Raw genomic sequence first — 27,299 nt, forward strand, 5'->3', positions numbered from 1 at the left:
GGATTCCATATGCTAGGTATTCAATCCCAACATACAATCCAGGAGTTGTATAAATCCACAACTTTTCTGAGCACATGCTCCACCCCTTTAGCATGATAGCTAGAAAACATATCCAGTTACAATTTCTGCAAACAGTCCATGCAGAAATGTTTTGCAGTTGCTCTGCTTTCTTATTTTACGATTAAAGTTCATTTCTTGCTGGCTCCAGTGCCTTGAGACCCCTTCGCGGTAGTCCCCTGTTGAAGGAAAGGATGCAGTCTTGTGCCGAACTGCTGCTTCACAGAGAAACTCTGGTGGATCCATGGAGCTAGCCTGCTGTGTTGCACCATTTCTAGACACTGGGTCCCTTGCCCTGGGAGTCTGCTTGCCAGCGACCCTATCATGGGTTTCAAGCGTAGGCTGTATGCATCTAGAGTGAAACCCACCCAGGTTTCAAGGCGCAGGCTGCCTTTCCCGCCCCCAACTGCATGGACAAGGATGAGGACGGAGGTCAGTCGGTCTCTGGCTGGATGGCAGCCAGAAGATTTCAAATCTGGAATCATTTGGAGCTGTTTCTGCGGCAGAAAAATATTTTTCCTTCATTCAAATGCTGTTTAAAGCTACTGACAATCTGGCACTGCATGCTGTGAGTAAATCTCCATTATCTCATAAGGGAACTTCAGAGTGGCTTGTAAAATGACTTTTTTATAGTCTCTGAGGGTAGGGTTCAGCTCCCCCGCATCCCCAGACCCCAAATCACTATTTTTTAATTTTTGATGCTTTTTGCTATTTTTGGGCACAAATTTATGACAGTGTCCATCTTGGATTTTAAAATCAAACTTTTTTCTAACTTTTATTTCTGCCTCAAAACCACCTCAATTTGATACAAAATCGTTTGGGATGGACTTCCCAGCCCCTAATCAGTTGAATGTGGACATTGATTGCGCTGGATCAGCGATCGTGTACCTCATGCCATAGCATACTGGGGGAGGCGATGGGGAGCTTCGGACTTTGCCTCCTCTAATCTTGGGCTGGGGTGCCAGCCTGGTCTTTGCCTTCTGAAAAAAATCTCACCCAGAGACTGTCCTAAAGTCTGGTGCAAAACGCCTGCATTCCAAGTCTGGGGACTTTTGGTGCAATGCATGTACCTCAACAGAGCCCTGCCATGGTTGCAGAGTGGGCCTTTTCACCAGATTTTATTCGGCTCCTGTAAAAAGCATATCCTCAGACACCGCTAATTTGACCCAGCTAGTGGGTGCATTGGAGGATTTTTGGTTTGTTATGCTTGTGGCAAAGCTTCCTGTTCAGGAGCCCCTCTCGTCTGGCTGTCCCAATCCTCGATTGCAGTAGTTGCCATGCAGATTTTATGATTCTTCTGTCTTCTGCCATTGCTTTTATTTTGGATCCGGCTGATGCCTTTGAGACTGGTCTCCTTGGCCGCCCTGAGCGTTCAGATTTGGGGTACTGACCCTTCGCATTTTAAGCAGGCTTCTGTCCACCTCTTGGAGAATCTCGGCGAGAGGAAGAACTAGATGGCCTTGAGCATGCGCAGATGCATGCTCAAGGCCCAGCAGAGGCAGGAACTTCTTCAAGCGGCACCAGCCCATCCTGTGGGCTGCGTGCTGGTGCCAGACGGGGGGTAAGTTTGAAGTTGTTCACGCAGGGGGGAGCGATGCCAGTTCTCGGGGGGGGGAGCAGCGCCGCTGGCCTGGGGTGGGGAGGGTTGGGAACGTATCAAGCGAGTTTCCCTTAGTTCCTATGGGGAAACTCGCTTTGATATACAAGTATTTTTGTTTACAAGCATGCTTCTGGAACGAATTATGCTCGTAAACCAAGGTTCCACTGTACAGTCAAACCTCGATTTGCGAGTAACACAGCGAGTAACACTCCGGCAAATTGTGCCTCGCAAACCAAGCGTTGACTTGATATGCAAGCCCCCCACCCCCGAGAACTGGCATTGCCCGCCCAAACCCTTACCGCGATCAGGCACCGGCACGCAGCACCAACCCACAGGACATGCCGGTGCTGAAAGAGCCTGCCGCCTGCCCCTGTTCTCTGCTGGGCCTTGAACATGTGCAGATGGTCAAGGCCTTCTGGCTTCCGCTCTCTCTGAGATTTTCAGTTTCTTATTAGAATCTCGAAGAGAGCGGATGCCAAAAGGCCTTGAATATGCGCATATGCTTAAGGCCCAGCATAAATCAACTGCAGGCTCTTTCGGCACTGGCATGTCCTGTGGTTGGTGCCAGTGCCTGATCGCGGTAAGGGTTTGGGCAAGCATATGGGGGAGGGCGATTCTAGTTCTCGAGATGGGTTGGGGTGGGCAAAGCCGATTCCCGGGAGAGGGATGGAAGCGCCAGTGGCATGGGGTGGGGGTCTTTTGGGAATATGGAACGAATCGTCTGTTTTTCCATTAATTTCTATGGGGAATGTTGCTTTGATATACAAACTTGCTTCTGGAATGAATTAATGCTCTCAAGCCAAGGTTCCACTGTATCTTGAAAACCAAACTGGCTTGGGGTTCACCAAAGACTGGTTAAAAAGCCAGTTAAATCATATGCTGCTGCAGATTTTATAAAAAATGACTTCTGTATATATTTTTAAATCTATGTTTGGGTGGAAGAATATATATGCTTTATTTGTGCATTGTTATGTAATTGCCTTGAGTTGAGATGGGCGGGTAGAAATATAAGAGAAATAGTTTCAGAGCATAATGATGTCTGTGAAGTTAAGCATATTTGTAGTGCAATGCTTTTTATTGCTGCACAGGCTTATAGGTAATAATTATCCCAGGACAAGCAGGCAGCCTATTTTCACATATGAGCGACATCATCCACGGAGCCCAGATGCGGATAGCTTCGCAAGCAGACTTGCTTGTAGAAACGTAGAAGTTTCGAGTCAGCCGCACTGCGCATGCGCAAGTGCCTTCCCACCCAGCGCAGGGCAAGTCTCCTCAGTTTTCCGCAGAGCCGAGATGTCCGTCTTCGACTCTCTGCGTTTAACTTAGTTACTTCGTGCCTTCTCTCACCGCGGTTGTGTTTATTTTCTTCGTGAATCGCTGATTCTTTTCTTTCTTTTCAGTTAAAAAAAACAACTTATTTTATTTTCCTCCGTTTGACTGGCGGGTCAGGCTGCTGGGCCGCAGCCTGCGGGCTTCGACTTCGCTTTGGCTATTTTTCCTCCTATGTCCCGGTCAGCAACGGGCTTCAAGAAGAGTAGCCAGTGCCAGCATGCGATTTCCTTCACGGACCCACACCGATGGTGCCTCAAGTGCCTTGGGCCTGACCATCAACCGAAGTCGTGCAAGCGCTGTGCTACTCTTCAACCTCGAGCCCTTAAACGTTGTCGGATTTTAGTGAAGAAGCTTTTCGGGATGGACTATTCAGTCACACCCTCGACTTCAAAAGCGGCCTCGGTTCCATTTTCTACCGAGGGTCCTCCTGCCTCCACAACTCCGACCTCGAGCCTCATCAGACCTTCCTCGTTTGGGATGTCTCTTACCTCGAGTATACCTGCTATATCTTCCCCTGTATCCTCAGGTCAGATAGCTCAGCAGAAAGTTCCAGCGGTGGTCTTCAAGCTTTCTAAGACTTCCAAGTCGAAGCACATTTCAACTGCCACTTTGGAACCTATAGCCGTAGCAGGTGGTCTGGTTTCAGATGCGGATCCATTCTTGCCGGCTTCCTTCCAGATCATGTTAGAGCAGCAATTTGTTCAGTTCCTAACTAAAATGGGACCGGAGCTGGCTTCTCTAATCCAGCCTGGGCAACCTGCAGACTCCCGTGAGGTCGAGCCTCTTTCTATGCCTTAGGCTGATACTTCACACTCTATACAAGGAGCAGAGTCTTTGCGAGTGTCTGGTCTGGCATCTATGCACTTTAAGCAAGGAGTAGATTCTTTGCAAGTGCCTCGACAGGAATCCTCACACTCCATACAAGGAGCAGAGCCTTTGGGAGTGCCTTGAGATTCCTCCATCAAGCCTCCTGAGCTCCGATCTATAGCTTCTAGCCCTATCCATTCCCTGGTAGCAACGTTTGCTTCCATCTCCGGGGCGAAGTCTCCTTGGTCCTCGAGACCTGCTTCTAAGCACCACTCTCGTCATTGATCGAGGCCTTCCTTGAGGCATACCTCCAGGCATAGCTCTTCTTCCAAAGAGCGCCCTTCTTCAACTATGCCTCGATCTACACCTTCCATCTCTTCCAGACCACCGACTCCTCAATCGAGGTCTCTGCTTCCAGACCTTGAGGACTCAGCGTCTTCCATTGCCTCGTCCAAGTCTCCTTATTCTTTTGAAGACTATTTCCCCGCTGAGACTTCATCTTTGACCCAGGCTGCCTCGAGGTCATCGAGTCCCTCTCAAGGCAAAGCTTTGGCGGATCAGCTATCTTTCTCTTCTTTTCTTTGCCAAATGGCTGATGACCTAGAACTTCAATTGGATGCTGGTTCTAAATATTCTAAGGAGTATCTCGAGGTCATGCATCTTCCTCAACTTCCTGCAGAGTCACTTAAGCTTCCTCTTCACAAGCTTTTGTCTCAGACTTTCACACGATGCCTGGAAACTCCTTATGCAATTCCTGCTGCTCCAGGCAAATTGGACTCCAGGTATAAAACTCTCCATTGCAAAGGATTTGAGAATTCGCAGTTGTCTCATCAATCCCCGATTGTGGAGTCCTCCTTAAAAAGATCCCATCCTTCCAGAGTTTATGCTACCGTTCCTCCTGGAAGAGAAAGGAAAACTATGGACAAATTTGGGCATCGCCTTTACCAAAATGCTATGATGTCCTCCGAAGTGATCAATTATAATTTTCATTTTGTAACTTATATCAAGTTCCTCATTGATCTTCTTCCTAAATTTCTCAGCTATTTAGATACAAAGAAGCACTTCGAATTCCAAGAAGTCATCACTATTCTGTCACAACTCAGGTTACATCTTCTCCAGTCTTCTTATGATGCCTTCGAGTTGTCAGCCAGGGTGACTGCTTGTTCCTTAGCAATGAGCCACCTGCCCTGACTTCACACCATTGACATGGACCCTAATCTTCAGGATCACTTGGCTAACATTCCTTGTGCAGGCAATGACCTCTACAATGAATCTTTCGAGGCAGCCACCAAGAAATTGAGCTTGAAAAATCTTTTGCTTCCATTGTCAGACCAAAGCCTAAGCCAGCTCCTGTCAAACCTTCACGACCTCCTCCAATTTTCCAGAGGCGTTATGCTCCGAGGGCAGCTCCTTACAATCGTCCGCCTCCCAAGAAGCAGCAGAATCAGAAGCAACAAAAATCTCAACCTTCTGCTGCACCTAAGGCTACGCAGCCTTTTTGACTGTTTAAAACAGAGCATAACCTCCACCGTTCTGTCTCTGTCAACTCTTCCCCCTATAGGAGTTCGTCTCCATCATTTTTATCACCGATGGGGAGACAATTACATCCGACCTCTGGGTCCTCTCAATCATCAGGGAAGGATACTCTCTTCATTTCAAATCAGGTTCCATCAGAGCTTCCTCCAAGAGAGTATCCTTCCAGTCCATCCCAGACTGCCCTTCTTCGCCTCTGTGCCATCGAGCCAATTCCTTTGGAACAGCAGAATGGGGTTTTTACTCCTGTCACTTCCTTGTTCTGAAGAAGATGGGTGATCTGCGACCCATTCTGGATCTCAGGGTTCTCAACAAATTTTTAGTCAAAGAAAAATTTTGCATGTTATCCTTGGCGTCCCTTTATCCCTTTCTAGATCAGAACGACTGGTTATGCTCTCTGGATCTCAAGGTGGCTTATACTCATATTCCCATTCATTCGGCCTCCCATCAATATCTCAGATTTTGAGTGGGGAATCTACATTACCAATACAGAGTGCTACCCTTTGGCCTGGCTTCATCTCCCAGAGTGTTCACCAAGTGCCTGGTGGTGGTAGTAGCTCTCAGGAACCATGGTCTTCAGGTATTTCCCTACCTAGACGACTGGCTCATCAAGGATTCCACATCTCGGGGGGTTATTGTAGCGACCCAACAGACTATGTGGTTCCTACAAAGTTTGGGATTCTAAATCAGCTTTCCCAAATCCCAACTTCAGCCCTCTCAGAATCTACAGTTCATTGGAGCTGTTCTGGACACGATCCAACTCTGAGCATTCCTTCCGCAACAACGTCTGGAAGCTCTACTTCACCTCTGTCACGCAGTGTCTTCCCGCTCTTCAATCTCAGCGAGACACATGATGGTACTTCTGGGTTACATGGCCTCTACAGTCCACATGACTCCTTTTGCCAGACTTCACCTCAGAATTCCTCAGTGGACCCTGGCATCTCAGTGGACACAGGCTTGCGATCCACTCTCGACACATTGCAATCACTCCTTCCTTGAGACAGTCTCTCCGCTGATGGATGCTCTCTTCCAATCTCTCCAGAGGCTTGCTGTTTCAAACGCCTCCCCATCAGAAGGTCCTCACAACAGATTCCTTGACCTACGCTTGGGTCGCTCATCTTGATGGTCTCCGAACTCAAGGCCACTGTACTAGTACGGATCGTCAGTGTCACATCAGTCTGTTGGAACTCAGCGATTTTCAGCGCTCTCAAAGCTTTTCAACATCATCTTCTCGACTAGGTAGTGCTCATTCGGACGGACAGCCAAGTTCCATGTACTATGTCAACAAACAGAGGGGGATGGGATCTTTCTCCCTTTGTCAAGAAGCTCTAAAGGTTTGGGACTAGGCAAACCGCCACAACACCTTCCTCAAAGCTGTCTACATCCAAGGGGCAAAAAATTGTTTGGTGGACAACTTAAGTCGCCTTCTGCAACCTCACAAATAGACGCTCAATTCCTCGCCTCTTCATCACATTTTTTCTCCGTGGGGAACACCTCAGATCGATTTCTTTGCAGTTCCCCACAACCATAATCTGCCCCAATTCTGCTCTAGGATATATTCTCCTCATCGCCTCGAGGAAGATGCTTTCTTACTGGAATGGACAAATCTCTTCCTGTATGTATTCCCTCCATTCCCTCTCATTCTCAAGACTCTTGTCAAATTGAGGAACGATCATGCCACCATGATTCTGATAGCTCCTCGGTGGCCAACATAACCTTGGTACTCCCTTCTCCTTCAACTCAGCAGCAAAGAGCCACTACTTCTACTTTTCCATCTCTGCGTACACAGTGTCAGAGATCTCTGCTTCATCCCAACCTGCAATCTTTACACCTGACAGCTTGGTACCTCTCAACATAACTCCTCTTCAGTTTTCTCATCCTGTAAGAGACGTTTTTGAGGCTTCTAGAAAGCCTGCCACTAGACAATGCTACCACCAAAAATGGACTAGATTTTCTACGTGGTGCATCTCTCAAAATAAGGAGCCTCAGGATTCCTCCTTATCTGCTGTTCTAGATTATCTTTTGCACTTATCCACCTCTGGCTTCAAGTCTACATCGATCCGAGTCCATCTCAGTGCAATTGCTGCTTTCCATCAGCCTATTGAAGGGAAAATCCTCTCTGCTCATCCGGTAGTTTCCAGATTTCATGAAAGGACTTTTCAATGTCAAACCTCCTCTCAAATCGCCTCCAGTGGTTTGGAATCTCAATGTTGTCCTTGCTCACTTGATGAAGCCTCCATTTGAACCAATGTCTATGGCTCATCTGAAGTATCTCACTTGGAAAGTTGTGTTTCTCATTGCCATCTCATCATGACAAGGTGGTCCTTCATACTCATCATAAATTCCTACCTAAAGTGGTTTCAGAATTTCATCTCAACCAATCCATTGTTGTTTCCAAAGCCTCATTCTCACCCTGGAGAATCAGCTCTTCATACTGTAAATGTGCTTTGGCCTTCTATTTGGAATTCACCAAACCAGACAGAACTGCTCCTTTTTGTCTCCTTCGATCCAAACAAGTTGTGACATCCAATCTCTAAGCGTACCATCTCCAACTGGATAGCTGCTTGTATCTCTTTCTGCTATGCCCAAGCTGGATTGCCCCTTCACAGTAAAGTCACAGCCCATAAGGTCAGAGCAATGGCAGCTTCAGTAGCTTTCCTTAGATCTACACCTATTGAGGAAATTTGCGGAGCTGCTACCTGGTCCTCGGTTCATACTTTCACTTCTCACTATTGTCTGGATGTTTTCTCTAGACAGGATGGCCATTTTGGCCAGAGGGTATTACAAAATTTATTCTCCTAAATTGCCTACACTCCCACCATCCCATTCTGGTTAGCTTGGAGGTCACCCATATGTGAGAATGGGCTGCCTGCTTGTCCTGGGATAAAGCACAGTTACTTACCGTAACAGTTGTTATCCAGGGACAGCAGGCAGCTATTCTCACAACCCACCCACCTCCCCTGGTTGGCTTCTCTGCTAGCTATCTGAACTGAGGAGAAGCACCCTGTGCTGGGTGGGAAGACACTCACACATGTGCGGTGTGGCTGACTCGAAACTTCTATATTTCTACAAGCCAGTCTGCTTGCGAGGCTGTCCGCATCCGGGCTCCGTGGATGATGTCACCCATATGTGAGAATAGCTGCCTGCTGTCCCTGGATAACAACTGTTAAGGTAAGTAACTATGCTGTTTGGCTTCACAGCTTAGCTTTAATTTTTTGTCACTGTTCAAAAAAGTAAATTGGCTAGATCTAATTTGTGGCACCTCATGGGCTTAATTTCTCAGAACTTGTAGAACAATAGATTTCTAGCCTCTGGTACTTTTTCAGTGTTTTTTCCCTCTTAATCTAGGTTTGCTGAGAGTTGTTTCTGGTGTTCTCCAGCTGGGCAATATTATCTTCAAGAAAGAACGCAATACAGATCAGGCTTCAATGCCAGATAACACAGGTAATGAAAGGTCACATTGGTCAGCCACAAAACTTAGAGACTTGAAGAAAGCGACGGGTATATTTTATTCAGCATATGCAGACCCCTGATTTTCAAGTTGGCTTCAGGAGTGGCAAAAACAGGAAGTTACAGAGATATTTATTCATTTTTCTGGCTATACAACTGAATTCTAGAAAAAACTTCTCACGTGTTACTTTTCTTAACAATCATTGGTCCTAAGCTCACACTAGCAGGTCAGTTATCTAAGCCCTGCAGTCTTTCTGTTACATGTCCAGGAGGGCAGAATACAATATTGTATATGCTGAGATAACCATAAGAAGCTGAAATGCCCAAGCTACAACACCCAGTGCAGTCAGGCTAGAACATGAGATAAGTTAGGTCTGCAGCTAAACATAATTCAGCATTTTATTAAATAGAAAACTTAATTTAAAACTCAGGAAAACCAGTCCCAGACTCCTTCAGTAATACAATATCTAGGAAAGAAAGAACTTCTGTTCAGGGGCAGAAAGATGTTTGCAGTTTGAAAACACGATAGGAAAACCTTGCATTGTACACAGCTTAATATCCTTCTAGAGAGCAATATTCTAGGCAGAGTAAGGAATTGTTGTGTTCACATGCAGTGTTTCTATCATGAGTTCTCAGTCTCAAGTTTTCCTTTTTGCTGCCATCGTCCCACTTCAGCTAACTTTTGATAGCTGTGTTCAACCACCTGTGAAAAGCCAGCAGAAACAGTCTGGAGACAGTATTTTTGTGTTGAAGGAGGTTAGGAAGTTTTTTTGAAGAAATTTATCTAAATATAAGTGTTCACATTTGATTCTTTAATTTTTGCAGCTGCCCAGAAAGTATGCCACCTTTTGGGTATCAATGTAAATGATTTTACTCGTGGAATTCTCATGCCACGTATCAAGGTGGGGCGAGACTATGTACAGAAGGCCCAGACTAAAGAACAGGTGAGGCTTTAATACTGTCTCATTAGGCATTGTGCAGATTAGTCAATTGCATAACTAAATTTGTGATTTTGAAGTACTTGTCTTTCTAAATCTGAGTTACAATTCAGATGCTGTAGCTATTTCCCTGGCCAAGAGGACTTGTCTAAATTGCACCTAAGGCAATGGTAGATGAAGTCACTTGTCGAGTCACGAAGGAGAATTTGAATCCTGGCTCCCTTGATTGTCTTGACTACTAAGCTGCTTCTTTACTGCTTTGAGAATTACATTTTATCACAATTTAGGGATTGATCAGAGGCATGTATTTTATGTTGGTTTAATTTGAAGATATGCTGGAAAACACATTTATAGGCACAAATTCATGCCTATAAATGTAATTATTGCAAAGGAAATGAGTAGATATAAAAAGTGGCAGCATGAAGTTTTATGCTATTTCAAAATTTCTGCCCAAAAATTGGGTGACAAGCCTTTATATGAACTACATCTCGCGCTTCCGGAGGCTGTGATAGGCCGGAGCACGTTACAAGGCTTCAAAGAAGGTTTGGATAGGTTCCTAGAGGATAAAGGAATTGAAGGGTACAGATAAGAGTAGCGGTAGGTTATAGGGATAGTCTGGGACCATTGCTCAGGCAATGGGCCTGATGGGCCGCCGCGGGAGCGGACCGCTGGGCGAGATGGACCTCTGGTCTGCCTCAGCGGAGGCAACTTCTTATGTTCTTATGTTCTACCTTTGGAAAATGGGATTTAGTTTATAGATGTGTTAATAAAACAAAATCAATCATAAGTTCTGTATAATGTAACTTTACATAACTTTTGTACTTTGGAAATTTTCAAGTGGTAACAAATATAAACTTGGTGTATTTTTTTAGGTAAATTGCAGCTTTTTTATTTGAACCTTTTTGCTATGCCATTTGAAAAATGGAAATAAAAAAGGAATGGAAATTTATATAGTGACAGAACCAAAATATTTCTAATTTTGTATTCATTCATTGCAAAGCTGTGTTGGACATCAGATGACAACAAAATTTCAGATTAGTGTTGGCAAACCATTGTTACCATCTTTAAAAAGGAATCAAGAGGTGATCCGGGAAACTACAGACCGGTGAGTCTGACCTCGGTTCCAGGCAAAATGGCAGAAGCACTGATAAAAGAACAAATCGATGAACATTTTGAGAAAAATAAACTTCTGATAACCAGCCAACATGGATTCTGCAAGGGGAGATCATGCCTTACTAACTTATTGCACTTCTTCGAGGGAATCAACAAACAAATGGACAGAGGAGACCCCATAGACATCATATACCTAGATTTCCAGAAAGCCTTCGATAAGGTGCCTCATGAACGTTTACTACGGAAACTGAAGAACCATGGGGTGGATGGAGACGTGTATAGATGGATCAGAAACTGGTTAGAGGGTAGGAAACAGAGGGTAGGGGTGAAGGGCCACTACTCGGACTGGAGGAAGGTCACGAGTGGTGTTCCGCAGGGCTCGGTGCTCAGGCCGATGCTATTTAATATATTTATAAATGATCTAGAAACAGGGACAAAGTGTGAGATAATAAAATTTGCAGATGACACTAAACTATTTAATGGAGCTCGGACAAAGGAGGACTGCGAAGAATTGCAAAGGGACTTGGATAAACTGGGGGAATGGGCGACGAGATGGCAGATGAAGTTCAACGTTGAGAAGTGTAAAGTATTGCATGTAGGAAGTAGAAACCCGAGGTTCAATTACACGATGGGAGGGATGTTATTGAATGAGAGTACCCAAGAAAGGGACTTGGGGGTAATGGTGGACATGACAATGAAGGCGACGGCACAGTGCGCAGTGGCTGCTAAGAGGGCGAATAGAATGCTAGGTATAATCAAGAAGGGTATTACAACCAGGACGAAAGAAGTCATCCTGCCGTTGTATCGGGCGATGGTACGTCCGCATTTGGAGTACTGCGTCCAGTATTGGTCGCCGTACCTTAAGAAGGACATGGCGTTACTCGAGAGAGTTCAGAGGAGAGCGACACGTCTGATTAAAGGGATGGAAAACCTTTCATACCCTGAGAGATTGGAGAAACTGGGTCTCTTTTCCCTGGAGAAGAGGAGACTTAGAGGGGATATGATAGAGACTTACAAGATCATCAAGGGCATAGAGAGAGAGTAGAGAGGGACAGATTCTTCAAACTTTCAAATAATAAAAGTACAAGAGGGCATTCAGAAAAATTGAAAGGTGACAGATTCAAAACAAATGCTAGGAAGTTCTTCTTTACCCAACGTGTGGTGGACATCTGGAATGCGCTTCCAGAAGATGTAATAGGACAGAGTACGGTACCGGGGTTTAAGAAAGGATTAGACAATTTCCTGCTGAAAAAGGGGATAGAAGGGTATAGATAGAGGATTACTACACAGGTCCTTAAGGGGAGGGTCTATAGTGGGCAGACTTGATGGGCCTTGGCCCTTTTCTGCCGTCATCTTTCTATGTTTCTATGTTGGGCCGCCGCGTGAGCGGGCTGCTGGGCACGATGGACCCCAGGTCTGACCCAGCGGAGGCATTGCTTATGTTCTTATGTTACTGGTCCAGGTTTTTTCTTGGCATTTTTTTTTTTTCAGAGTGATTTTCAAGCAATCACAAATTAATGTATCCTCTCTAAAAAACCCTAAGCACGCATGCGCACTTAGGACGGCATACTCCCTGACAGCATGATGTGTCCCTCCGTGCTGAATTCTATTTTCAAACACAGATGCAGGGAACACGCCGGCAACTCCCCCCTCCCGCCCTCACTCACTGTAAGGTCCGCTGCTGTTGCTCTTCGTTGTCTGCTCTCCTCTTCAAAGCAGCCTGCTAAGGTTCGCCAGCCAAGTGTAGTGAACCTCGCGGGCCACTCTCCACCTCCGATAGCACGTTCCATCTGACGTGATCCCAAGGGGTGAGATTGCGTCAGAGGGAACTTGCTACCGAGGTGGAAAGTGGCCTGCGAGTTTTGCTACAGCCGGCCGGCGATCCTCAGCAGGCTGTTTTGTAGAGGAGCGGCAGCGGTTTGTGCCGGTGAGCCAGAAGAGACTAGGAAGCTGGGTTTGGGAGCAATACAGGCAGGCAGGGGGAGAGGGAAAGAGGGCTGTTTTGGGGGGAGGGGTGTGCTGGGGGCCAGACAGATTTGTATTCGCTACTGCTGGTCCAGCTTCGATTGGTTACATCTTCGGTGGAAGAGCTCACTCCAACGCTGGGACATTTTAAATCTTGCATTTATCGACACAACATACTATCATTTTGCTACCCATGAGAAGCAGCGATATAAGACTGATAAGTATTGTGTACCCAATTTTAAATTATTGTGTACTCAATTTTAAATTGTCATCTTTTTCACTTTTTTCTTCCTGGGGCGCTGAGCCATGGCACTGTTATATAATCGCTTGACCATATTGCTTCTTCTTTTTAATTTAATCTGTTTTAGAAATGGGTCAGCTGTTCTATCGTATTCTGTGCCAATTCCTGTTACTGTACCACAACTCGTGCTGTAAAGATAAGTTTACCAGCTACGCCGTATCATGCCTTATATGACTATACAGAATCTGGGTCATTTCCCATTCCAGTTTTACCAGCCTCTCGCAGACTAAATAAGCCGTATACCAAAAAACAACGAATACTAAAAAATCTGACTTGTTCTCATTTCCCAACTGATTCGCTCAGATATTAAAATCTTAATGGTTTTTATTTAAATATAAGATCTATGAGAAATAAATCCTTGCTGATTAAAGACTGTCTGAAGGATACTAACCCTGATTCAATTTTACTTACTGAAACATGGTTGCTCTCAGATAGCGACATTATCATTCAAGAATGTTTCTCCCCCCCCCCCCCCCCGGTTTTAAAATTTTATTGTTAGTGAGATCTTGGGGAAGGGGTGGAGGTTTGGCCATTATTTTTAGAGACTATTTAACTTGTACTGTTTTAAATTCCAAATCTACTTCTAACCTAGAAATTTTGTCTCTTAAACTAACTTCTAAAATTTTAGCGGATGCCTTAATCACCACTATGTATTATGTTCCTCCTAAAAAATGGAGTTTAATGAAGGAGGACTTCTTTGAATTTTTGCTAACTAATTCAATGACCGGTGCTTATAACCTATTGAGTGGGGACATCAATATTCATCTAGAGCAAGTAGATCACCCTGAAATCATAGAGTTCTGGTCTTATTTCTTCACTAGGCTTTTTCAAATCATTCCCAATAAAAACCCACCAAAAGGATCATCAATTGGATCTTATTACATTTTCTTCTAAAGAACAAATAAATCCTAAAATTCGCTGGAAACGAGCTAATTGGGCTGACTCTTTATGGTCTGATCATAGATTATATAATTTTGAATTTGACTGGCAATCAAAGACAACTCAATCTAAAAACAATGTTAATAAAACAAGAAATAAATTGCACGCTAGCAGAGGTTTGATTAACCCTGTGGAATTTTGGTCCCATTATGATATCGTTTCTAAACATAATAATGAGATTGAACAATTTATGGATTCATGGATCAATACTAGTACCTATATTTTAAATGATATAGCCCCTATTAAACTGAGAAGAAAGAGATTTAGAAATTTAGATGGGTGATTTGATTCAGATCTTTTAGATGGGTGGTTTGATTCAGACCTTTTAATGTTAAAAAGGGAACTAAGAAAATTGGTGAGACAATGGTTAAATTCTGGAAAGCCAGAGCACAGAGAAGCTTGGAGGCGTAAACTGAAAAATTACAAAAAACTGACAAAAGAGAAACGAAAAAATTTTTACGCCCAAAAATTGACAATGTATCATCCAATAGTAGTAGCCTTTTTAAATTAGTCAATGATCTTTATGATTTAGAGGCATGTACTGTTGCTGTCGAAGAATCTATTTTATCTGCTGATAGTTTGGCTGATTTTTTTTTTTTTTTTTAATACCAAAATTAAAAAACTGAGGCTTACAAGTTGATCCTATTAATCATCATTGGTGTTTTCCCAACCTCCAAGGGGCAGATGCACCCAGAGTAGATCTGAGTTGGAATAATTTTACATCTGTTGACTGGCAAACCTTTAGTAAGTTCTACAATAAGTATGTTAACTCATACTGTAGACTTGATAGCTGTCCTCCAAATGTTATGAAAGTTGCCCCGGTCAACTTTAAGGCCAAATTGTTGATGTGGACTAATTTCTTATTATTCATAGGGAAGTTTCCCGAGGAACAGGATCAAATTGTGATTACACCAATTTTAAAAAACACTAAAGAATCATCCAGCATTGCATCTAATTTTAGACCTTTTGCCAGTATTCCTCTGGCTACTAAGATACAGGAAGGTTTGGTAAACACTGAATTAGGTTCATACTTGGATAAGTTTAGCATTTTGCATGAGAATCAATCTGGTTTTCGGTCAGGATTTAGTACCAAAACAACCATGGCCTCTTGTTTGATTATTTGCATTCATTATTCAGTCAAGGTTCAAGTGCGTTAATTCTGCAGCTAGATCTGAGTCGTGCTTTTGATCTGGTAGATCATACTATTTTGTTGTATTGTTTGGAATCCATTGGGAAAACTTCCTGTGGGGTTACGCAGGGTTCACCTCTGTCCCCCACTTTGTTTAATATTTATCTTGCTTCCTTGGGAAATTTGTTGCGAAGTTTAAAGCTCAAGTTCTCCAATTATGCGGACAACATAGTCATCCTGTTAACTTGTCTGTCATTGGAGTTCATAAATTTTTTAGGGATTATTTTAAGTCAGATTGAACTTTGGATGACTACTTATAAATTGAAATTAAATACGGAAAAAAACTAATTTTTTTTTTTTTTTTTTTAGAAATATATTTTATTAAATTTTGCAATAAATGAAGAACAAAGCATTCAAAAGTACATGGTGTACAACAAGATTCGTGAATACCAAAGTACATCTCAAATTCACCATAACAGTCCCGAGCCCTTCCATGTCCCAAACAAACAATCATAACAAAAATCCATTCCAATACAGTCTCAAATATATAGTCAAACATTTAACAAATGACTTTGAGCTCTTGATGTTAAAGTATCCCAGAAAGGAGCCCAACATTGACAGAACAACCTGCCCATTGCGGAGTCTAACATAGAAAAGCAAAGTCGCTCCATAGAGGCTTGCTGAATCATCAGAGTCCGCCATCGAGAAAGCGTCGGAGAGTCAGACGAAATCCAATAAAGTAAAATAGTTTTCTTCCCCAGTAACATAGAACGGGCGAGAAAGCTCCGAAACCCCTTAGGAGCTGACAGGGGTACATAATCCAGGGTAAACAGCATCATTTGATCCAAGGAAAAGTTGTAATTCCACATGGTTTGAATATGCGTACACAGCTGTTGCCAAAAAGCTTGAATCCGAGGACACAGCCAGAACTGATGTCCCAAAGTGGACGGAGAATGAGAACATTTTAGACAGCAATCTGACAAGCACATCTTTGCTCGAAATTGGTATGAAGTAGATCTGTACAACCGGTGTAAAAATTTATAGTTCATTTCAAACAAATTCACATTGTGCGAAACACGTGCAGTTCGAAAGAACCCCCTGCGGATCATAGTGGCTGTTACCTCAAAAGAAAGGTCCTGTGACCATTTTAAAGCATAAGATTCATATGAAGGCTCGCCCAGGCATTCCTGAAGATGGCGATGATGAAATCTCAATGGAATCGGTACCTGGGCAGACAGACTCAGCGCTTCAGAAAGATGTTCCATACAACGGTCCGCTATAGAATCCCGTGGCAAGGAGCCAATGTAAGAGGAAAGTTGAAGGTAAGATAGCCAGTCCGTAGGCCTCCAGCCATGTTCCCGCTGAAGTTCTTCAAACGATTTCAAAGCGCCAGTAGAATGTACCAGTTGAAAGATATATTGGTTAGCTTGCAATGTCCACACTGGAGAAGAAACAGGGTCCATGCCCGCTGAAAAGTCACCATTACCCCGCAATGGTAAGTAAGGAGTAACCTGAGAGGTAATCTGGAGCTGGTTACACAATAATTTCCAAAGACGTCGCAAGGGTAGTAGAAATAAGTCTCGTGCCGATGAAGTTTTCCGTGGCAGGTGAGAAACATGCAGCAGATAACTAAAATGGTATGGAGCACAAAGTGACAATTCCTGTTTGGAAGCCGAAAAATGATTAGTCCCCCGGTACCAGTCATTCAGATGTCTCATCTGGCACGCCTGGGACAATAAACAAAGACTTCGGAGGCCAAATCCTCCGCGATCCCTAGGGCGCGCCAGATGAGCCAAAGACATACGAGCCCTCTTCCCATTCCACAAGAACTTTTGCAAGCATTTCCCAAGTAGTTTATCATGACGGGAGGACAATAATACAGGTATCATTTGAAACACATAGAGCCACTGGGGTACAAGTATCATATTATACAATGCAATTCTGCCCATTAAAGAAAGCGGATAAACCCTCCAATTCTCCAGTTTTTGGGTTGTGGAAAGAACTAAAGGGTCTATGTTGAGAGTATATAGGTTGGAAGGATCAGGGGAAATAACACCCAAATAAGTAAGATGTCCCGATGCCCATGTGAGAGGAAAAGGCCCCCTCCGGGGTCAAGGGCAAAACTGTAGACTTTCATTTGTTTAGTACCAAGCCCGAGTACATACCAAACTCATCCAGCAACTCTAAAGCTCTAGTAAGAGAGAGTTCGGGAGATCCCAGAGTTAATAAGAGATCTGCATAAGCTAAGACTCTCAGTTGGGAGTCTCCCTCTGGTAAGCCCTGGACAATATCATCCCGCATGATAGTACGTAGAAGAGGGTCCAAATATAGTAAGAAAAGAAGAGGGGAAAGAGGGCTACCCTGCTGCGTCCTGCGCGCTATCGGGAAAACAGGTGTACAGGTACCATTGACCAAAATGCGGGCCGTTGGATCATTATAAAGCAAGTGTAGCATATCCAGGAACCACCCATCGAAACCCATGTATGTGAGCACTTGGAATAGATATCCCCAATTAACCTGATCAAAAGCCTTTGCTGCATCTAATCCCACCAGTATGCCCGGAAGATCAGAATCCCTTGAACGTTGAAGGGCAGTGAGTAATCTATGAACATTTAGTACCAAGTGGCGGTGTTGAACAAAACCCACTTGTTCCTGTACTATCAAAGTGGGCAACAGGGTGGCCAATCTATTGGCCAATATTTTGTCTAATATTTTGATGTCCACATTAATGAGAGATATGGGTCTATAAGATTCAATATCCGTTTCAAGTTTGCCCGGTTTAGGTATTAATGTGATAAATGCCTGATTAGCCCCCAACGGAAAGGACCCGCCCTCAAGGGCCGCTGTATAATATGCTTCTAAAGGACCACAGAGGGAGAGAAAAAGAAGTTTATAGAACTCAGGAGAAAATCCATCGGGGCCTGGCGATGTGCCTCCCTTAAGCTGTTTAACCGCCCCCTGAAGTTCCTTACCCTGTATAGGACGATTCAAGTAAATACGATCAGGTGAAGTCAGTCGGGGAACCCCAGCGTTCGCTAAATAGTCCTCCGCATTTGGTCCCCCCTGCCCATCCCTGGAAGCATAAAATTCCATATAATGTTTAAGAAAACCATCTGATATTGCAGGAGTAGTTGTAAGCTCTTCACCCGAACGCAGCAAAATACGGGAAATGTGGCGATTAGGGCGGTGAGGTTTAGTCAAATTAGCCAAAAGCCGTCCCGCTCTATTCCCAAACCTGTAGAATTTAAACTTACAATGGTGAAAATAATGCTGTGTGCGTTCATGTAATAAAGTATTCAATGCAGTCTGCGCCGCTACCATGGCCTCCTGAGATTGAGGGGAGGGATGCGCAAGGTGAGCTCGCTTCAGACGTTTATATTCACCCTCTAAATGAAGAAGGCCTCGGGAAAGATGGGCTCTGTGGGCACTGACGTAAGAAATAATATCCCCCCGAAGTACTGATTTGGCGGCCTCCCAAAAGAGCAAGGGTGTATTCAGATACTGTGCATTGAACGCCACATAGTCGTCCCATTTCTGTGTAAGATGCTTCTGAAATTTCAAATTTTTAAATAAGTAGGACGGAAATTTCCATGTACCCCCAGGCATGTTGTCCGTGCCACATAAGATATCTATCCAAATAGGGCAATGATCAGACACAGAAAGAGGTCCCACTTCGGATGTTTGTATCTTAGGCAAATAAGCAGTTGACGTCAGTATGTAATCTATACGGGAAAACGTGTGGTGCGCACGGGACTGATGGGTGTAATCCCGTTCCATGTTGTGAAGTACACGCCACGGATCAATAAGGTCTAAGGTGTCGCATAAGTATGGAATACCTTTCGTGGGGCCATGTTGTTGAGAGGAGCCCGGTCCCGTTCTGTCCAAACTGGGGTCCAGGACCTGGTTAAAGTCTCCTAACACTATCAGAGGGTTAGTAGGATCACGGACGCCCACTCCCGCTATGGAAGTAAAAAATGAATGATCATATTGATTAGGGGCATACAGCATTAACAGATTAACAACAGACCCCGACGTAGTGACCTTACATAGTAAAATCCTTCCCAAGGCATCCCGGTAAAGCTGTTCCACCTTGCCCGGAAATCCCCTACATACCAACAGCACCACCCCTGCCTTCTTATTGGAGGAGGAGGAGGAACAAAAAATCTGTCCTACCCATCCTCTAAGAAGCTTGGTGTGTTCCGCATCAGAAAGTCTTGTCTCCTGTAAACAGGCTAAATCAGCCTTATGATGCTGAAGACGCTGAAGAATCTTACTTCTCTTAACAGGGGAGGTTATACCACATACATTCCAGGATAATATTCGAAAAGTTTGGGAAGTCATGGATAATGAAATGAACAAATAACCACCCAGTTCCACTCACAGAGTCTCCCAGGCTCCCAGCCAGACCAAGGAGAACGCAAAACAAGACTGTCCAGAGGTGAAACCAATGTAAGCCCATTATCTGGAATTATCAGAAACTGCACTGGAATGGAAAACACAAATAAATGTTGTATGTTCAATTTTCCAAAACTCAAACCCCACTCTCCCCTACCCCTACCCAAACCACCCCCAAACCCCCCCTCCCATTCTATCCTTACCATCCCCCCGTATGAACCAATACAAGGCTAACCTCAAACCCTCCTGGGCCTAAGATAGCAAATCACGTCTGTGAGGCTATCCGATCCCTGCCATCCTCAGAAAGTTATACATACTGTACCTACAACGTATAAACAACCAGCTGTAACTTGCTAAACCCCCAATACCAGCATTGCAATAAAGACAGAATATAATGTTCAAGTTGTTCCAGCAGTGGACTCAGCACGATTAATGAACTCCCCTGCTGAATCTGCAGAATCAAACACATGCCATTTCCCATTTTGGTGTATTTTCAGTACAGCAGGATAAAGAAACATAAATCGCCTCTTTTGTTCCACCAACTTAGCGCATAGGGGGTGAAAGACTTTGCGCCGGTCAGTCAGCGCAGCGGAGTAATCCTGACCAATGCGCACCGGTAAGGTTTCATAGGTCAGAGGCTCTCGTCGGGCACGAAAGGCTCTCAACAGCTCCACTTTATGACGAAAATTGTGTAATTTTCCATTGACAACTCTGGGTCTTTGTTCCGGTCCCACTTTAGGACCCACCCTATGTACCCTCTCAAAGCGAGCAGGGCCCAGGGAAGATGGCATGGGGAGCTCACTGGCCAGCCAGGATTCCACCACTGAAAATAGCACTGTGTCGGATATGGTTTCAGGTAGTCCAATGAAGCGCAGGTTCCCACGGCGAGAACGGTTCTCCAAATCCTCAAGCTTATCTTGACAAGAGCGTAGCTGCGTTTCCAATTCAGTCACCCTTGTGGAATTGTCTTCCAGTAAGGACTCCAGCTTTGTCAACTGTGTGGAAATAAGCTTCATCCTCGGCCCCAGTGCCTGTAAAATAACGTGTTGCAGCTCCGTGAGCATCTCGGGGGTGAACGTCGCTGCCGCCTCAGCACGAGGCGCGGCCGCCATTTTGTCCTCCCCGGGCCGCATTTTTCGCGGTCCTTTTTCGCCGATTTTGATGCCATTCGTGCCCCCGGTGAAGTTAGGTATCTGTCCATATATTTAATGGTCCATTGCAGGCAAAAGGGGGTAAATCCACTCGTGTGTAGGTGTGATTTTTAAGCCGGATGAGGGGCAGGGAGCCGGAGCCGATCGATACTCGCAGCCGACCAGCTCACAGCATCACGTGATCTGAATTTTTAATTTTTTTAGCAATTCCCAACGATAAGATTAAAGAAACAACAATACACGTGAATGGGTTGGACTATAAAATAGAACAATCCATGAGATCCAAGATGGCGTCTGGCTGGACGCGCTGAGATGCCGCTCTGAAGATTTTTCTTCAAACAATTTTCAAACAAGTTACAAGTGGTTCTTTTACTTACCCGATGCCTAAACGGAGGGGCCGTAGCACCGCTGGTGCCTCGCGGCCCATGGCCACCCCCGCGGCTGGTGACATCGGGGAACTCATCAGGCGGATGCAGGGTATTTTTTCGGCGTCGGAGGGAGGCCCGCAGAGGAGTAGCGGCGTCAGTGAGGCCGTGGAGATTCCTCCGGGATTGGAGACATCTTTGAGCCCCGACGTTAGGGCGCCGCCCCCACAACCTCAGCTAAGCAGCTCACCAAGGGGTAAGGTAACCCCGGAGGTCGGGGTCTTGTCTTCCCCTGAGGCAAGTAGTCCATCACAGAGCCTGCTGACAGGAGCTCCTATGGATAAGAGCTCCTTTGAAGAAGCTGAGGGGGAATCATCTGAGAGGCGAGTTAACCTTCAGGGACAGCGTCAAGTTATTCAACTGGACGGTGAGCACTATGACTTTTCTTTACCTGTAATTTCTCTGGAAAAACCCTCAGAAGTAACTCTGGACTCACTATGGGATCTTATGGCCGGACTAGTGAAGACCATAAGTCCCAAACTTCAGTTAATTGAGGGGAAATTATCTCAACATTCTACTGAACTTAAAGAACTGAGAAAAGATATGACTGCCTCTAATTCCTCTGTTCAAAAGTTTGAACAAGACATTAAATCATCCAAACAATTACAGGAATCTTTAATGAAAGACAATATCAATCTTAGAAGAAAAATGGAGAACTTAGAAAATAACTCTAGATACAATAACTTAAGAATTATTAATTTTCCTAAGCTTCCACTGACACCTCCTAGAGAAATGTTTAAAAGATATTTTCTTGAAGTTTTGGGGGCCTCAGAAGATTCATTACCTCCTTTATCACGAGTCTATTATTTACCTAATAAGACTAAATTACCAAAAAAGCCGTCGGATCAAGGACTATTGGATGTATCAGAGTTATTGGAAAAATCAGATAAAGAGGTTGTAGAATCGAGTACTCTGATTATAACAGTAGCTCTCTCTATTGATAAAGTATGGTTGTTAAAACTGTTCTTTAAAAATAGACAGAAAGAATTTATGGGTTGTAAAGTGCAGGTATTTCCTGATTTATCACGAGAGACGCAAAGGCGTCGCCGTGAATTTCTTTTGTTGAAGCCAGGTGTTATATCTTTGGGTGCTACTTTTTATTTGCGACACCCTTGTAAATGTATAGTGCATCACCGATCAGTTAAATATGTTTTCTTTGAGCCTAATCAGTTGACTTCTTTTTTAGCGCTCTCCCGATTGGAGGTAGAAAAATCATAAGCTCTATGACTATTGGTTAATCCCAGCAATCAGCCTTCCAGCTAACTTTATGAAAGAGTGTACATTAAGTTCAATTCTTTAATTTTGGTTTTATTTTATAAGGAATCTTGGATCTAAATTTGAGGACTTGAGCATTTTAGTTAATATAGGATTTAATGTTATTGGAATGTTTCTTGCTTTATGTAGAATTGCTAATTTGCTTTCTGTACAAGGTATTCTTGATTATATGATTTGAAAATCAATAAATAATTTAAACATAAAATAGAACAATCCATAAAAATATTGGATGTGTCTCTGGATAAACATCTCACATTGGATTTATTGTTTAAGAAATGTATCTGTGCTTTGGAAGCTTTGTACCATTAAGAAGTATTTCGACAAAACTTCCTTTTGTTTACTGGTACAGTCTTTTATCTTAAGTATTCTCGATTATTGTAACATCTAGGTGCTTACAAGAAAATTTTCAAAAAATTGAGAGTAATTCAAAATACTACTGTTCGCCTAATTTTTGGTTTTAAAAAAATGGGAGCATATCACTCCTTTTTATTTGAAACTTCATTGGTTGCCGATAGTCGAGAATTCTGTTCAAATTTTCTTGTATTTATTATAAATCAGTTTCGTGTGCAAGCGCTGTGCTATTCTTCAACCTCGAGCCCTTAAACGTCGTCAGATTTAAGTGGAGAAACTTTTTGGGATGGACTCTTCAGTCATACCCTCGACTTCGACCGCAGCCTTGGTTCCACCTTTCACCGAGGGTTCTCCTGCTTCTATGACTCCGACCTCAAGTCTCATCAGACCTTCCTCGTTTGGGACATCTATTTCCTCGAGTAAACCTGCTGTATCTTCCCCTGAATCCTCAGGTCAGATAGCTTAGCAGAAAGTTCCGGCAGTAGTCCTCAAGCTTTCCAAGACTTCTAAGTAGAAGCACATTTCCATTGCCACCTTGGAGCCTATAGCCGCAGCAAGTGGTCCGGTTTCAGACACGGATCCATCTTTGCCAGCTTCTTTCCAGACCATGTTAGAGAAGCAATTTGTTCAGTTACTGACCAAATTTGGGCTGACACTCTTCTCTAATCCAGTCTGGGCAACCTGCAGACTCCCATGAGTCTACCTTTGCCTCGAGCTGAACCTTTACACTCTATTCAGGGAGCAGAGTCTTTGAGTGTCTGGTCTGGCATCTATGCAAGGAGCACAGTCTTTGCAAGTGTCTGGTTTGGCCTCTATGTAAGGAGTAGATCCTTTGCGAGTGCCTCGACATGTGAGAATATGCTGCCTATTTGTCCTGGGATAAAGCACAGTTACTTACTGTAACATGTGTTATCCCAGGACAAGCAGGCAGCATATTCTTAACGTATGGGTGACGTCACCGACGGAGCCCCGGTACGGACCTTTTTAACTAGAAAGTTCTAGTTGGCCGCACCGCGCATGCGCGAGTGCCTTCCCGCCCGACGGAGGAGTGCGTGGTCTCCAGTTTCTTCGTTTCCGCGGAGCGAAGAAGACGCATGTGGTTTCAACGGCCGTTGAACACTCCTTTTTTGCCTTCCCGCTCGCGTTATTTCTGATTTTTTTTCTACTTTTTCCCTTCGGGTTTCTGTTTTCTTTCTAATTGATAAAAAAAAAAAAAAAAAACTTTCTTTTTTCCTTTATTTTTCAACCGGCCCCGGCGGGGCCTGTTGCCATCATACAAGCCTCCGGCTTTGATTTCGCGGAGGCCGTATTTCCCTTCATGCCCCCCCAGCCGGGTTTTAAGAAGTGCCAGCGGTGTGCACGCCCGATTTCCCTTTCGGACCCACACAACTGGTGCCTACAGTGCTTGGGTCCGGAACATCGGGCTGACACCTGCACCCGCTGCGCGACTCTCCAAAAACGCACACTTAAAAATAGACAAATCCAGCAGAATCTCCTCTTCGGCACCGGTTCTGCTATGGATCCGACCCCGACGTCGACGGCACCGCCGAAATCGGCACCGTCAACATCGACACCACCTGATCCTTCTGCGGGGTCGATAGCGCCAGGTAAGCCGGCTAAGAAGCCTTCCACTTCCCTCGAGCGCCCTCCAGCCACGGCGGTGACACCGATCCTTCCGACGTCCCGCAAGTCCTGTAAGCGCTCCGCTCCGATAACGGTGAGTGCCTCTTCATCGGCCTCCTCATCGCCGGAGCGTAGAGCAGCACCTATGGTACCGAAGAAAAGTAAAACGGTACCGGTGCCCCCATTGGAGGACCGTATCTCGGCCATCCTCCAGACCAAATTGCAGGAGCAGCTACAGCACCAGCTTCAGGAACTGCTTCCAACCCTGCTGGCACCACTCCTTCCGGTACCGGTCCGGCCCGAGCCTCGCACCACTACGCCAGTGGCCACCCCCTCGGTACCGATGAACACTTCCATGCCGGTCTTATCGGCCCAGCCTACACTCCAGACCTGCGCGGCGGAGGACCCCTCCCGGCCCCAGGATCGACATCGATCGTCTCGGGACCGGGATCGGCACCACTCCTCCCGGGACAGAGATCGGCACCGGTCTTCATCTCCCGGCACCGTATCCATGAGATCTGGCAAGTCCCTTTCTAAAACCCGCCATACTGAACCGGCCATCAGGGACCCAGACTTATGGGAGCAATCCCCACTCGGTACCGAGGAGGATGCCTCTTCCACTGATGAGGAACCATCCATGGCTGAATCCACCTCCAAACCCGAGCAGTCCTCATTTACGAAATTCCTTCGGGAGATGTCTGCGGCTCTCTCCATCCCACTTGAGTCCGACTCCAAGAAGTCCCAGGCCTTTCTAGAAGCCTTGGACTTCGATCAACCCCCCAAGGAGTTTCTCAAACTTCCCGTCCATGATATTCTACGGGAGACGTTTTATAAAAATTTGGAGAATCCCCTTACTGTTCCAGGTGCCCCTAAGAAACTGGACAGTTTATACCGGGTCATCCCTATCCCAGGATTTGATAAACCCCAGTTGCCACATGAGAGCCTCCTGGTAGAATCCACTCTCAAAAAATCTCATGGTTCCAGTGTCTATGCTTCCACCCCTCCTGGCAGAGAGGGTAAAACAATGGACAAATTTGGAAAGCGCCTGTACCAGAATGCCATGCTGGCTAGCAGAGCCAACAATTACTCATTTCATTTTTCTTTTTACATGAAATATCTGGTACAACAACTTTCTGCTCTACAAAAGTATATTCCTGAACGCAAGGCTCCATTGTTTCAGCAACAAATTTCCACCCTCCTTCAGCTTAGGAAATTCATGGTACGCTCAATCTATGACTCTTTCGAGCTCTCCTCCCGAGCCTCTGCTCTGGCAGTGGCCATGCGACGCCTTGCCTGGCTGAGGGTATCTGACCTTGATGTGAACCACCAAGACCGCCTTGCCAACGCGCCCTGTCTTGGTGATGAACTTTTTGGGGAGTCTCTGGATACCACGACACAAAAACTTTCGGCTCATGAGACGAGATGGGACACCCTCATTAAGCCTAAAAAGAAGACTCCGCCAACACGACCATACAGACCTCAGTCCTCTTACCAACGTCGTTTTTCTGCTAGGCCACTTAATCCTCCTCAACAGCAATCTCGTCGGCCTCGCCAACAACAACAACAACACTCTCAGGCTCGCTCGCAATCTCACCAGACGGCCAAGCCTCTCCCTCAAACTAAGCCTCCTCAGCCCTTTTGACTCCTTTCTCCAGGGCATAGCCAGTCTCCAACCCTCGCTGCCTCTGCCTCAACCTATCGGGGGCCGCCTCACCATCTTTCTACGACGCTGGGAGGCCATCACATCAGACCTGTGGGTTCTAAACATCATCCGTCACGGATACTCACTAAGGTTCCAGACTCTTCCTGCAGACCATCCTCCCGTAGAGTCTGCTTCTCACTCCTCCCAAACTCCACTCCTCCTCAGGGAGGTCCAATCCCTCCTCCTTCTCAATGCCATCGAAGAAGTTCCACCAGACCAAAGAGGTCAGGGATTTTACTCCCGCTACTTCTTGGTACCCAAGAAAACAGGGGATCTTCGTCCTATCCTCGACCTCAGGAACCTCAACAAGTGTTTGGTCAAGGAAAAGTTCAGGATGCTCTCCCTTGCCACACTTTATCCTCTTCTGTCTCAACACGACTGGCTATGTTCCCTGGACCTCAAGGAGGCCTACACTCACATCCCAATCCATCAGGCTTCACGTCGCTACCTCCGATTCCAGATACTGAATCACCACTATCAGTACAAAGTGCTACCCTTTGGTCTCGCATCATCACCCAGGGTGTTCACCAAGTGCCTGATTGTGGTAGCGGCCTGTCTCAGGTCCCACAACCTACAAGTGTTCCCCTACTTGGACGATTGGTTGGTGAAAGCAACAACCTCTCCACTTGTGCTGCAATCAACTCACCACACCATCTCTTTCCTCCATCTCTTGGGGTTCGAGATCAATTATCCCAAGTCGCATCTGCTTCCCACGCAGCGCCTTCAGTTCATCGGAGCACTTCTCGATACCAACGTCATGAGAGCGTTCCTTCCTGCCGACCGGCACTGGACACTGCTTCACATCTGTCGACAGGTGCTCCTCCAACCATCCATCCCTGCTCGCCAGATGATGATTCTTCTGGGTCACATGGCCTCGACAGTCCATGTGGTTCCTCTGGCGCGACTCCATCTGAGGATACCGCAATGGACCCTCGCCAACCAATGGTCACAGACCAGGGATCCTCTTTCTCATCCCATCTCTGTGACATCGTTTCTTCAGCGATCTCTTCAATGGTGGTTGAACTCCTCAAATCTTTCCAGGGGCCTCCTTTTTCATCCACCCCCTCATTCCATGATCATCACCACAGATGCCTCCCCCTATGCATGGGGAGCTCACATAGGGGATCTACGCACCCAGGGACTCTGGACCCCTCAGGAGCGTCAACATCACATCAATTTCCTGGAACTCAGAGCCATGTTTTATGCTCTCAAG

General features: G+C 45.3%; 1 protein-coding gene across 2 annotated transcripts in view; it reads left to right on the top strand.

Moving 5' to 3' along the window:
• Window positions 1-27,299, top strand: part of MYH9 (myosin heavy chain 9) — an 807,001-nt gene that overhangs the window by 244,943 nt on the left and 534,759 nt on the right. For both annotated transcript variants that reach the window (XM_033935132.1, XM_033935133.1), the window contains exons 10-11: window positions 8,678-8,773; window positions 9,605-9,723. In XM_033935132.1, the coding sequence (XP_033791023.1) occupies window positions 8,678-8,773; window positions 9,605-9,723 (215 nt within the window). The remainder of the gene's footprint in view (window positions 1-8,677; window positions 8,774-9,604; window positions 9,724-27,299) is intronic.

The sequence above is a fragment of the Geotrypetes seraphini genome, chromosome 2 (genome assembly GCF_902459505.1).
Source record: "Geotrypetes seraphini chromosome 2, aGeoSer1.1, whole genome shotgun sequence".
Taxonomy (NCBI): domain Eukaryota; kingdom Metazoa; phylum Chordata; class Amphibia; order Gymnophiona; family Dermophiidae; genus Geotrypetes; species Geotrypetes seraphini.